Source organism: Drosophila eugracilis, unplaced genomic scaffold, assembly GCF_018153835.1.
Source record: "Drosophila eugracilis isolate 14026-0451.02 unplaced genomic scaffold, ASM1815383v1 contig_1765, whole genome shotgun sequence".
Lineage (NCBI taxonomy): Eukaryota > Metazoa > Arthropoda > Insecta > Diptera > Drosophilidae > Drosophila > Drosophila eugracilis.
The window spans coordinates 618,883-633,416 of NW_024572605.1; the positions used below are offsets into that span (position 1 = coordinate 618,883).

Below are 14,534 nucleotides of genomic sequence, written 5' to 3' on the forward strand. Positions count from 1 at the left end.
GCTTTGATAAATGTGCTCATAATTATGGCTGCTGCTTTGAATGGCTTTCCTGCTTGTTCCTTAAATCCATGTTACGTGGCCTGCTTAAAGGCCATATCCACATCGGGTCTTAATTAATGTTGCATAATTAACAGTGGCAAGGGGGAGGTGAGCGGAAAAGGTAACTAAACAAAGTTAAAGCATGGCAAAGAAAAACAAAACAGAAAACAAAAACTTTTCTAAGCATCTGCAAAACATAAAGCATACAAATTCTCACATCCTTGCCGAAGAACACGAAAAAATTGCGGCCGGGCTCAAAGGAAAGTCCCAAAGGGCAAGCGGGGCCAAAGGCAAAAACAATACCCAAAAGGGGCGTGGTCGGGGATGGGTGAATTTTCCCAGTTTTTCGTCTTTGTTGCTGACAGCCTTTTGGCCACCTTCGACTTGGGGGAGCGCCTTCAAATTGGCGCCAAGTTTTAATTATTCCATCATATTTATAAACTTTTGTACTTGCCACGCAGACTCATTATGTGCGTCATCCACCCACACTCGCCCTCACACCCACAGAACAACAAAGCACACACTCGCTCTTCAATGGCAGCCTTAGCTGCACTGCGAGAAAAGAGGGGGTCTCTGGAACTGTGTGAAATAATATTCAGATTACATGGCTTTCGGTTCGTTTTTCCAGTGCCCAAGGAAAGTGCCTTGTTGTTGCCGCTGTTTCCCTCTTGTTTTTGTGTCGTATCACAATAATGGCAAGGCGACAACGGCAGGACAATGACGACGTCTGCTCCATCCTTGGCTCCAGTGGCAGGCCATGGAAAGGAATGGTGGGTGCCAAGAGCGGGCAAGGCGGTGGCACGAGGCGTTACTCCATAAAAATGAACAACAGCTTTTTATTGCCGAACAATGAAGGCGAAAGCAGCTCTAAACAACCAAAGCAGAGCAAAGTTCGACCTTTCCCTCCTTGGCTGGCGATCCTGTTTGCCGGAGTCCTCGTCTTTGTTTGCCGCTGCCGCCGTTGGTAAGAGCATTTAATGAGGCTGTCGCATTATTGTTCAATTGTGCTTGGAACGGCTGAGCCTGGCCAAGGAATTTCCAATAAATACGGCCCAGAAATTGAGAGAGTTGCTCTATAAAATGTTTATGGATAAGTCGAACGGGGAATTAAATCAAGCATTTGTTCGACTCAACTCAGAGACTAAACTTAACTAAAGAGTTTATGGGCCCATTAACTGAAAGCTGAATATAAAAGTCGCTTAAGCTATGGCAAGAGTTGCTGCTGGATCAAAAAACTATTATTTTTGAGTTATTTTATATTGCTAAGGAATGCAAGGCCGCATTTCATAGGTGACCTCTTTATAAAATGTTGCTCGAAATGAAGCCAGGAAACAGACAGTTTTAATCCCGAATCCCGATTATCTGCAAAATACAATACATAAATCAGCGAATGAATTATTTCAAATAATTCCTAACTCAGCAACAAAATAAATTGGCAAATAATCGGTTAAATAAATCAGAGGCCCAAGGCGGAACAAGGCTGGATTAGGTCACCGGAATGTAGGAGCTCCGGTGGCGCAACTGCCGGAGGACTCAATTAATGGAATGGAAACGAGAAACAACTTCCCCCAGTACCCTCCAAGCCACTCTTTCGCTGATGAAACTAATAACATGTCATCCGAGTTACGCACCAGGGCACACAGAGGCACTGTCTCATACCAAGATGAGGTTCTGTCCCATCTCCAGGGGCCTCCCATCTCAACGCCGACACCTGGCGCACAGGCAAGCGCAAAGGCTAAACTTTTGCAGCTGAAGGCTGGAATCGCTGACACCCAAAGCCGACGAAAGTTAAGCCTGATCGCACGTATGGCAGATTGCAATGCAGTGCAGAGGAGAAGATGGCTCCGAGAGGATCCACTGAATGTGCATAGTTAGAGTGATAAACTGCTTTGGCACGGAAATGGCCCTGGAAATGGAAATGATGTCGAGTGTGCCTGTGTGCATAAAAAGGCCAATTAGAGGACGACCGAGTTGCACGTTTTCCGCCGCGCACTGAACAAATTTCCACCTCTAAACGTGCAACATTCGCATTAGTTGGTAACCAAAGCAGCTGCTAAGCTACTGGTTAGTAGCCTACACATAACACTTACGTTTGTCATTAAATGTAGGAAAGAATATTGAAATGTTTTCCAGTGCAGCCTAAAATTTTGCTCAGTGCCTTCGTAGGCGGCACAGCATTCACTTGGCGACTGACAAATGCCAGATTTACGACCGCATCTAACTTTTTCGCAGGCCACATATACACTCCGGCTGCCTGTTTGACTGTTTATGTTTTAGGTTTCGGCCTAGGAATTTATGGTTGCAACAAAACTTTAAATGAACTTTTCGGTAAATAAGTTACATCTCCTGCATGCCGCTCCTTTCGGCATAATCAAAAGTTTTAAATGCATCATAAAAAAGGAACTTTTTGCCTTTGGTCAATTTGAAAACTTGCCGGTGACGTATGTGGGGATTTATGTGTTTTATTTACTTTTTCAGCTGCGGGGCTTTTCTGCTCTGTTTATGACAAATCTAGAGGCGACAGGTGGAGGAGATCTGTCAAACGCAGTAAAACTGCCGCTGCGAACATAAAAGTATTTATGACCCCGGAGTTTCAATATCAGCAGGAGCGGCGAAGGCAATAACAAGTGCTGCATAAATTTACCTGGCAATATCGAGGCGTGTCCTTGGCCCATGAACTTGATGTGTGACGTGGATACCCGTATATCTCACGTCGGGCACCTGAAACCGTCTTAAGTGGCTGCCTAGCCGGCTTCTGCATTAAACATCATTCGGGGAGACATCTGAAATCTGTGCTACATAAATTATCAGGCAAATGCTCTTAGTCCCGACTTGATGTCACTTTTATTGACAGTTTTTGGCGCTGCTTGGGCCAACTCATGTGTCGATGCTCGATGTTCGATGTTCGCCTGGCATGACAAAGCAAAGAGCCCAGAATGCCGGGGCCATAAAATTTCAATTATCGAAAATTGCCCTGGGATACCGCGCCGTCTGGCTCCGGCCCACTCATAATATAATTAAGAGCGGAGTGCACTGAATGTTGACGTTTCAATTAAATTACGAAAATCATTTCATACGAGCGGCGCTTAATATTCATTTCGCCAGCATCGACCAGGAGTGCTGCCTACTTCCCAGGGCCGAGTGCTCTCGTGTAGGTGTCTGCGATCCGAAGGGAGTGTGTGCGAGTGTGTGAGCCTGTAGTGGTTTGGCGCTGTTTCCTCTTCGCTTATGAGTGTGTATGTGTGCGGCGGGGGGGGGGAGGTGTACTGGGACCCTGGCGGGAAACCCTGATTGCCGGCTTCGGGCTGCATCTTTGTTATCTCGGATTCGACTTTGAGCTCGTAATTAAATTGGACTGCACTTTTGCCGCTGCCGATTTCCCTCCCCACCGCTCCTCTTAAATATGCCCCATCGGCCGACTTCAGTGGCAGCGCCACGGAATTGACCCAGTTAACTAGCCCGTGATGTCGTTGCTTGTCTCGGATCTCGGGTCTCGGGGTCTCGGGGTCTCCGTTCTCCGGTCTCGGGTGCCCTTTCCTTCTCTATTAAGCGACCTCTCAATGCGTGCCATCCCTGGCCCATAATGAAAATTATTTATTTGTCGAAATGCGCAGTTTGTCCGGCATTCTTCTCCTTCTTGGCAAACAAGGATCAGAGCCAGGGGCGCGCGGGCTCAGCAAGTTTATTCCCTTATTAATATGCATTACTGTGTTGACTTTTTCCCTTTTCTTTTGTTATTTGTTTCGAAGAAAGACCACATTAATTTGAATAATTAAAGTATACTCATTTTTGAAGTGTGCCGAAGGCAGGCAGCCACTTCATCTGCTTGACAGTAATTTATTTGCCTGGCAGGACAATAGCGAGTCTCTTGCGGCAACTCTTTCCCCAACTGATTAAAGAGAAGAGGACTTGCGCTCTGAAACTTAGTTTGATCCAATCAGAGCAGGACATAAAATAAATGCTGGCCAGCGAAGATGAAGAACTAGCCGGACTTCGATTGTACCGTGTGTGTTGGTATATTGGAGATGCTGACCGTAAAGCCGCATAATTTGAAAGAAACAAGCCGGCGGAGCGCTGTCACGGTTGTCGTTTTCCTCTGGCTATGGCTTTGTAGGCTCTAGCTGGGGCCAGGACCTCGCGCACCTCGAAGGGTGTGAGGCCTCCGGCCAGCAGTGCACCCCACGCACGCGGCGTTTTCGTGTGTCTTTCGCCGGGGACTCGGCGGACTCGTGCGGCGCGGGCCGTGGACAGCACTCGCATTAACAACTTCATTAGGGCCCAAACGCACACAGACGCAGACGGACTGGCTCCGGCAGACACACACATGCTCTCTCACACACACAGCTGCTAAACTCGACTGTGGAGTACATTAATTTTGTGGGCTTTTGGCAACTGGCAATAAATCTTCGGCTTTCCTTGGGAACTAAGCGGGTATCTATATCAGTGGAGGCCAGCTCGCATTGACAGCTGGATTGAATTGGGAAATGCAGCCTCAGCTGACATTTATGGCCCCGACTCGGAGGACTCCGAAGAGAACAATGCAGTGCTATCTCCCAGGGCATCGCTCTTTTGTTTTGCAAGTCAAAATTAATTAGTGCAGCCAGGGCATCCGACAGAGAAACAATGTAGCCGCAACAGCAATCGGCCAAAACAAATCAAATTACGGAGGAGCCAGCCAGTCACTGGGAGCCCTCCCATCTGCAGTTCCCTCTTCATCTGCTGTGTTTCGCCAGGAACAACAGACCAGGAACACTTCGGAACACTTTCGGAATGGAAAGTCCAGGCGCAGGGCCTTCGCATGTTGGCACTGGAGCAACAAATGTTGCAGCCCGCAAATTGCCTTTTTCATGGAGCCAGCAATAAAAATGTCGAGAGTCTCGAAGCCCCTTCGCCAGGATAGAAGGCAAGCCAAAGGATAACAAGTGCAAAATGATTATTCAAAACAGAGACTTCAGTGCCCTCCAGGGAAGTCTTTGCGGCATTGTTGCACATGTTGCAGGTATGTGAGGACCATCAATCGATTTGAGTTAAAGGGGCTTAATCACAGCATTTGCATTCCCTGGAATATAATAGCAACTAATTAATAATAATCAGTGGAGAATCACTGCTCAAAACAGCAGGGGCACTTCCAATGACGTCATATCTTTCCTCAATCAAAAATACAATCCCATCGTGCGCCTGAGTTATGTTACGGATTATTGGGCTTGTACATTTTAGCATTACATCCATTCTTCATCTATTATTCCAACGAGGGGTTGCCCTTCCTTTGACTCCCTGGCGTATACTTAATATTTGAGCAGACAAGAAGGTTGCCGGCCATTATTTGTTCATTATTCAACTGTTATCAGCTGGATCTAAGCCAGAGCCAGAACCAGAGCCAATACGTATAGCTCCCCGGGCTTCCGGCCCACTGCCTGCTGCGGTCAAAGGTCGCATTCTGTGGGCACGTCTGCCCATTAGAGACAATAATTTTCTTTAAATTTGTCGATTAAATTGAGCGCAGCGAAAGCGAATGATATCCCAATGGCAACCGCAAGTGAGCAATGTGTGTGCACGGGCGTGCGGGTTAATGGGAGCTCTTAAAGCCCGACTAATGAATTTAGACCAAGCCCGACGGAATTACGAGTTTTAAATTGCGTGACAGAAACGCTTTCAAAGGCAATTAGAAGCAAGAGTGTGTGCGGGCTTTTTGCTGCATACTTGGCCCCGAGTTAAAAGGCCATGACAGAAATATTTAGCATACGGCTGGGCTGGGAATCCTTGGCCGAATCCTTTGGACCAGCTCACATGGCACCATCACCAGCAGCAGCAGCAGCAGCAGCAAAAGCGACAGCAATAGCCGCAGCGGCACTGATGATTTCCGGGAAACGGAAGCTGTAGCCGGTCCGCATTATGGCAAATTAATGCGCCATTATTAGACAAATGCATGACAAGCGATTCAATTAGGGCGCCATAAACTGTCGCTGGCACCCAGAAAGCCACGCATATATAGTCTATATATACACTCCTGCTAGCTTTGACAGGCGGCTGACACTGCTGGGGCATCATTACAGTCAATTGCAGGATGACGAGGCACAATGCCGCTTGCCTGCGGATAATCAAGCGCTTTTAATGATTGCACATTCTGTCCAGGGGGAAATTGCATTTCTGCCATTGATTGCCAGCTTTAGTTTTCACTCTCTACCTCTACCTCTACCTCTCTGGCTCGCGATGGGCATCAAAAAACAATTTAATATTAAAATTTTCATAAATATTCAGCCAGCGAGTTGGCGCATTCAGACCAGTCAGACCAGCCAGGCCAGGCAGGAACTCGCTTGCCATGTTTGGCACGTTTGGAGAGGATTTTATTTCCCGATTTCTGACCAAACTGGACTGAGAGCCTTCTAACCCGACAGCTGCCCCAATTGATGGCCGTTTTTGATTCGGCCTATTAATTAACAATTCCATTATTGCAGATGTGCGAAAATTGGGCTTTAATTAAATTGCTCGTAATGCCGTAATTATTTCGCACACACACACACAGCGCCCACTTTTGGGCGTAATTAATGGGTTTTTAGTTAAAAATACATTTTTGCCTGTAATAATGACTTGAGGGGCGAGTGCGAACAGTAAGCACCAGCATGTGCCTGGCATTTTCAATAAATTTAAGCACACACAGCTCATTAAATGCTTTACATGTGTTGGCTCTCCCCCCAGCCCCAACGCAGGCCCCATCCCAAGCCCAATTGTGGAAAAGTCAAGAAGGAAAAGCGCTGGCAGGGAGGAGTTTTGGAAGTCCTTAATTTATGCAAATGCCTATGCCGCACTGGGTGGCTTTGGGTATGCGCCTGTGCACTTATGTAAGCCTCATCAATTTTCCATTGACACAAAGAAGAGTTCTATCGCCCGCAGCCAGAGGGGGCTGTGCGAGTAGTCACAGCAATTGCAAACCCAATGAGGACCCAATAAAGTTCGTTGGGTTAGCTCTGCAGGAAAAGAATCTCGACTTGCAGATACTTTTCGCTCCCCGATTCTTTAATTATATGCTTGTTCCTTATGGTAACTCTATGCTTGTTTGTTTTGAATGATAAAATTCGCTCTGTCTTTTAAGGACATACACTTCTTCTGCGGAAAATACCTTTGCCAGCTCAGCAATTAAGCGACGTGAGAACCGCAAACGTAAGCCTTGAGGTCGGAGAACATCCTCCCGACATATCCAGCAATCAGCATAAATCCCCAGCCAAAAGCATTAAGCGTAATTACAATTTGAACTTAAGTCCTGACTTCTGGATGCAATGAGCTAGATAAGCCCCCATCCAGATCGGATTAGGCATGACTTTTGAGACGAAACGAAGCCTCGCTTTCTCGGAGTGTGAAATTGGGGCTTTGCAGATCCATCAATATGGCGAATCCATGCCAACGACTTAACCCGCTGGCCCAAGAATGGGAAATGATTAATGAAATAGATATCGGCAGATAAGGAAAAGCTGCAAAGGCGATAAGGCGCGGGTGGGGGCTGTGGGACTGTTGAGAGAGGCAGATAAAAAGGCAAAGCTCCGCCGTGCTATCTTATCAACAATTCAAATGCCCGGGGCTTTTGGCTCTCCGCACTCTTTGTTTACCACGTCGCTGCCCAAATGGATTTCAATGACTAACCCGACCAGTGCAAGACCAAAGTATTTTGCTGATAAATTTATTGGAAAAATCGACTCAGAATGTCTGGGAGCTTTTCCGCCATTCGATAAGATATGGAAGTGGCAGCCACGAACCACTCATCTATCCATTCAGTGCACCGAGAACCTTTACCATGGCGAGACTAGGAGTAATGACGTTTGCCCTGCCGCTGCTGCTGCTGCTGCTGGCCACCCACTTTGCCCGGACGGAGATTATTGATGCGGATGAGGCGGACCGCTTCTGCTACCCGGAGTCCTCCAAGAACTCCCGTCGCTCCTGCGAGTGCAGCAATGTGAGCGCCTCCCCGTGGGGAATGCGTGCCCTGCGCATCGACTGCAGTTACAAGGACTACAGGGTCTCGGATCTCTCCGTGGTTCTGCCCTTGTACATCGATACTTTGGACCTTTCTTGGAATGCGCTAGACTCGGTTCCGATCTTCTCTAGCGACAGCCTGCATCAACTTAACCTGAGGCACAACAACGTCTCGCAGCTGGTGGCTGGCAACTTCAAGCAACTGACCAGTCTGCGGGAGCTTTACCTGGGCTGGAACAGCATTGGCCAGCTGGAGGCTTCCACCTTCGAGGGATTGCCCCACCTGCAAGTGCTTGACCTGGCCCACAACAATCTGCACTCGGTGCCCAGCCAGCTGTTTGCCCCGCTCCTGATTCTGGGAACCCTTGATATCTCGTGGAACCGCCGATTCAACGAGTCCAGCACGGATCTGTACACCGAACTTGGACTCAACTGGAAGCTGGACACTTTGAGGCTGGATGCCTGCAGCCTAAGTGAGATTCACCTGCCTGTAAATGCTCCTCTGAAGGAGCTGTCCCTCCGCCGGAACCAGCTGAAGCGGATTCCCAGCCAACTGCCGGAGACCCTCCTTCGTTTGGACATCAGCGACAATCTGCTGGAGGAGCTCTTGCCGGAAGACACGGCCAACCTTACCCAGGTGCGGCAGCTGTTCATTGAGGACATGCCGGTGCTCCAGAGAGTGTTGGCCAATGCCTTGGCCCCCGTCGATCTGCTCGAGACGTTGAGTTTCCAGAACAGCCGTCAACTGACCCATCTGGACCCGGAGGCCTTTGGACCCATCTCTCCCTCCACTAAAAAGAGAGCCCTGCGCTCTCTGAGCTTTCGTGGCACTATGCTGCGCTCCTTTAATTCCACGCTGGCGCCGCTTTTTACTCAGCTTGCCGAGCTGGATCTCAACGGTCTGCCGCTGCAGTGTGACTGCGAGCTGGTCTGGCTGAAGCAGCTGCCGATCCAAACCAATGGTCGTTGCTACAAGCCAACCCGCATCCGCGGCATGCTTGTGACCTCTGCTCGGGGAGACGCCTTCAGCTGCGACACATGGCCGAGATGGGCCTACGGCATGGTGGTGCTCACCCTGATCGCACTTAGCGCCGTGGGTATCTACCTCATCGTCATGGGACTTAGGCCGCACCGTGGAGTCACCATGCGCCGCAAGGTGGGAGCCGGCAGTCCTTACGCCCGAGTCACCATCGAGCCCAATCGCCAGGAGAATCCCCACTAGAAATCGCCCAACAACCTAGCGCTTAAGTTCTTGTTACTAACGTTATTAATCCAACATTTTAAAGCTGATTTGTGGAGAATAAAACCAAAAGCTTTTAGAGGTATCCCACATGGAAATCTGATTTAGATAGGTCAAGTTGTGGGAGTCCATTTTAAAGAGAATGGTAAAGTGTTAGTAAGTTTAAATTCAACAAAATGTTACATTGTTGTTATATAAGAAAAAATGAAAAAGATTTAAAGAAAAACCTCTAAGCCTTCCTTAAAGAAGTCCCAATTCTATGTTAGGATGGTAGGCCAAGCCAAAGGCTGCTTCCGAGCCTTCGGACAACTTTGATCCGCTGTACTTGATCCTGATCCTAAGCGGAGGTTTGGTTTGGAAGCGGTCGACAGCGTTCACATCGTAGTGTTCCTCCAGAGCGCAGAGATTGGGGTAGAGGGGATTGCGCCCCGCCGTGCAACCTGAGGCTGACAGAGGACCCACCTCGTAGGCCGGTTCGAGGGCTACATTCTCGCGGGCGAAGTTGCAGACGATGAACTGCTGGTGCCACCGTCTGTGGCGTCGTTGTCGGAGGACCCCGCATCCCATGTGGGTGGCTCTTTCCTGAATCAGCTGCCGGAAACTAGTGATGTCGCTGGCTGGATCGGCAGGGCCCAGCTCCTTGGTGGCTCTTTTATACTGGCCAAACCAGTTGGAGATCTTGTGCTTCAACAGCTCCAGATCGCTGTGCTTTCCCAAGCTGAAGGTCACGTGACCCGTCAGTTGGCCCACGTGCTTAAATCGCTTGGTGTTGCGACATTCATCGCCGGACAGGCTGCACCTCTTAGCCGCCAGCTCGGCTAACCGGGCCAACTCGGGATCCCAGCGGACGGTGGCCATTCGGTGGGCGGCACCGAAGTCTAAAAATCCGCCGGACGCCACCTGGTTACGATAGAAGTTCACCTGGTTGACAATGAATGTGCGCAGAGGGCCGTTCAGTGGTATAAGCTTGGCTTCCGTGCCGCACTCGGGACCTAAAGTCTGGAGCAAAAAAATGAAGTTAATGAACTATATAAGGACTATATATCCATGTCACCGATCTAACCAATGAAACCATCTGCCAATGATATAATATTTAGATCTGTGAATATATCAGCTCACTTACCCCATTGTTGTTGCAGGCCACGTGGTTATTGGCCCGCGGACACCAGTGCTCCTGGCAATAGTCCCAGGTATTGGCGAGGAATACGGACAGGGATAGGACCACGCAGCCCAAACACACTCTTATAAGGAACATTGTTGAATATCAGGCGAACCTCGGGCATTTACTAGCCCGCCCGACTAAGCGCGGAAGAATTGAAATTTGCATGGTCGAAGAATGCGGAAAACGCGGCATGTCCAACGATTACTTCGAACAGCAAACAACCCAAGCTGTCAATCCCCGTCACTTTTATGCTGATTTCTAAAACAAATTCTTTTTCGGTTTTTGCATTTTTGATCTATCTATCAAGAGTTAATTAATGAAATTTAAGATTTTTAAGTTTAAATAAATTTGAATTTCATATTTCGAACATTATTAGTTACATTTTCCTGATAAAGTTCAAAGTTTTTTGTCGGAAAATGTGAAAAATATCTCCTCCTCGAAATTCAATTCTTGTGAAAGGAGTTTACGCATAACTTGGCTCATAATGGTCCCAGAGCAAAGATATTGACCATTTTGTATAGGCAACGACCTCAGCTGTCGATCCATGACACTTTTTTTCCGATATTAAAAAAATAATTTTTTGGTCACTTTTTCGCGTTTTTGGAAAGGAAAATCGTCCATGTTTTATAATTTTTTCTTTTAAATTACAATTCAAGGTGTGAACACAGTAATCTTAGAAATTTAAATACGAGTCCAACGAGATATGACATTCGACATTCCGACCAGTATTCGCTGTTTTATGATAAAAATACTGACTTTTGGGAAGAGGTTAGGGCAAACCCCATTTCGCATTTTCGGAAAGGGGTTACATCATCAATTTTTGCGAAAAATTCATCAAATTTGACATTTTTAGGTGGGGACACAGATTTTTTAGAAATTCAATTCCGATCTCAACGAGATATGACATTCCACCTTCCGACCAGTATTCGCTGTTTTATGATCAATATACTGAATTTTGGGAAGAGGTTAGGGCAAACCCCATTTCGCATTTTCGGAAAGGGGTTACATCATAAACTTTTGCGAAAAAATCATCAAATTTGACATTTTTAGGTGGGGACACAGATTTTTTAGAAATTCAATTCCGATCTCAACGAGATATGACATTCCACCTTCCGACCAGTATTCGCTGTTTTATGATCAATATACTGAATTTTGGGAAGAGGTTAGGGCAAACCCCATTTCGCATTTTCGGAAAGGGGTTACATCATAAACTTTTGCGAAAAAATCATCAAATTTGACATTTTTAGGTGGGGACACAGATTTTTTAGAAATTCAATTCCGATCTCAACGAGATATGACATAACACATTCCGACCAGTATTCGCTGAGTTATGATAAAAATACTGACTTTTGGGAAGAGGTTAGGGCAAACCCCATTTCGCATTTTCGGACATCATAAACTTTTGCGAAAAATTCATCAAATTTCACATTTTTAGGTGGGGACACAGATTTTTTAGAAATTCAATTCCGATCTCAACGAGATATGACATTCGACATTCCGACCAGTATTCGCTGAGTTATGATAAATATACTGACTTTTGGGAAGAGGTTAGGGCAAACCCCATTTCGCATTTTCGGAAAGGGGTTACATCATCAATTTTTTGGAAAAATTCATAAAATTTCACATTTTTAGGTGGGGACACAGATTTTTTAGAAATTAAATTCCGATCTCAACGAGATATGACATTCGACATTCCGACCAGTATTCGCTGAGTTATGATAAAAATACTGACTTTTGGGAAGAGGTTAGGGCAAACCCCATTTCGCATTTTCGGACATCATAAACTTTTGCGAAAAATTCATCAAATTTGACATTTTTAGGTGGGGACACAGATTTTTTAGAAATTCAATTCCGATCTCAACGAGATATGACATTCGACATTCCGACCAGTATTCGCTGAGTTATGATAAATATACTGACTTTTGGGAAGAGGTTAGGGCAAACCCCATTTCGCATTTTCGGAAAGGGTTACATCATCAATTTTTGCGAAAAATTCATAAAATTTCACATTTTTAGGTGGGGACACAGATTTTTTAGAAATTAAATTCCGATCTCAACGAGATATGACATTCGACATTCCGACCAGTATTCGCTGAGTTATGATAAAAATACTGACTTTTGGGAAGAGGTTAGGGCAAACCCCATTTCGCATTTTCGGACATCATAAACTTTTGCGAAAAATTCATAAAATTTGACATTTTTAGGTGGGGACACAGATTTTTTAGAAATTAAATTCCGATCTCAACGAGATATGACATTCGACATTCCGACCAGTATTCGCTGAGTTATGATAAATATACTGACTTTTGGGAAGAGGTTAGGGCAAACCCCATTTCGCATTTTCGGAAAGGGGTTACATCATCAATTTTTGCGAAAAATTCATAAAATTTCACATTTTTAGGTGGGGACACAGATTTTTTAGAAATTAAATTCCGATCTCAACGAGATATGACATTCGACATTCCGACCAGTATTCGCTGAGTTATGATAAATATACTGACTTTTGGGAAGAGGTTAGGGCAAACCCCATTTCGCATTTTCGGAAAGGGGTTACATCATCAATTTTTGCGAAAAATTCATAAAATTTCACATTTTTAGGTGGGGACACAGATTTTTTAGAAATTAAATTCCGATCTCAACGGGATATGACATTCGACATTCCGACCAGTATTCGCTGAGTTATGATAAATATACTGACTTTTGGGAAGAGGTTAGGGCAAACCCCATTTCGCATTTTCGGACATCATAAACTTTTGCGAAAAATTCATCAAATTTCACATTTTTAGGTGGGGACACAGATTTTTTAGAAATTAAATTCCGATCTCAACGAGATATGACGTTCGACAATCCGACCAGTATTGGCTGAGTTATGATCAATATACTAACTATTGGGAAGAGGTTAGGGCAAATCGCATTTCGCATTTTCGGAAAGGGGTTACATCATAAATTTTTGCGAAAAATTCATCAAATTTGACATTTTTAGGTGGGGACACAGATTTTTTAGAAATTAAATTCCGATCCCAACGAGATATTGCGTTCCACATTCCGACCAGTATTCGCTGAGCTATGATCAAAATACTGGATCTTTTGAAGGAGTTCAGGAAAAGGATTGTTGCACCAAATTTTGGATACTTTTTCTATGTTTTTAGTTTATAAGATGGTTAAAACAAGTCGTACAGCTTAACGAATGACTTTTTTCTACAGCTTCCGTTTTCCGGCTGATTTCGGAAATTCTACTTTTTGGTTAATTTTGGCATTGTTTGAAGGCAAATCACGATAACTATCGTTGAACGACCTCTGCAATACTTTTTCTAGATTTCTAAACAATAAATTGGTCAAAATAAGGCATACAGCTATAGGAGCGACTGTTTTGTGCACCTGATGATCAAATCTATCGATCCCTCTCACTCTTTGGCTGATTACGAGGTTTTGATAGGGGGTCATCCTCTATTCTAGTCCTTTGTTTTTGTAGATAAAGATAAGGAAAACTTCAATTTATCCCACATTGGTTTTCTCTGCTGGTATTAAAAGTAATGCAATCTTAGCATTCATTAATTGTTTATAAAACGGCAATCAAAATAATAATTAATTTCGCCTCCCCAATTGAATTAAAATCTGTCAATATGCCACTTTACTGAATGCGCCGCTTGACAAGAACGGGTGACCAGAATTTATGTCTCTGACCAACCGGACTCAGTCCATTGTACGCGGCATTAATAATAATAATAAAGTATGTAATAGTCGCCGCCATAAATACTCGCACCAACAGCTCAGTTGCGAGGGTGCCGAGAGATTTACGAGCCCTCTGAATGGAATTCGCATAAATAAATATTTTTTGTCCGCGTTTCCTCCGCTCGGACACCAGCGGCCAGTATGGTGCAAGTTATTAATTTCGATATCTGACTGCCAATTATTGTAGGCAAAATGGGCGACGAAAAGGACCCTCCTTTTTCCTTATGAATTAATTAATGGGATCCTACAATTTCTGGAATGTCCAATGGTAGGTATTAAATATCAAAAAAGTTATTCCTCCTCTTCACGGCCACACAGATTCCCGATTTGTGATTAGAGAAAGGTGGTTAACTGCTTTTGCAACTTGCCATTGCATTGAGTAGTGCTTAGCTATGA

The 14,534-nt window shown here is 45.4% G+C and overlaps 2 protein-coding genes across 2 annotated transcripts; one reads left to right on the plus strand and one right to left on the minus strand.

The window, feature by feature from the left end:
- Positions 1 to 7,684: 7,684 nt before the first annotated feature.
- On the plus strand, positions 7,685 to 9,329 carry LOC108107202 (TLR4 interactor with leucine rich repeats). The gene has a single exon (XM_017214619.2). The coding sequence runs from the start codon at positions 7,826 to 7,828 to the stop codon at positions 9,224 to 9,226; it is 1,401 nt and encodes a 466-aa protein (XP_017070108.2). The 5' UTR covers positions 7,685 to 7,825; the 3' UTR covers positions 9,227 to 9,329.
- Positions 9,330 to 9,386: 57 nt separating this feature from the next.
- On the minus strand, positions 9,387 to 10,499 carry LOC108107204 (antigen 5 like allergen Cul n 1). The gene is made up of 2 exons (XM_017214620.2): positions 10,368 to 10,499; positions 9,387 to 10,243 (listed from the first exon to the last, which is right to left on the minus strand). The coding sequence occupies exons 1-2, from the start codon at positions 10,497 to 10,499 to the stop codon at positions 9,485 to 9,487; spliced, it is 891 nt and encodes a 296-aa protein (XP_017070109.2). The 3' UTR covers positions 9,387 to 9,484.
- Positions 10,500 to 14,534: the final 4,035 nt, after the last annotated feature.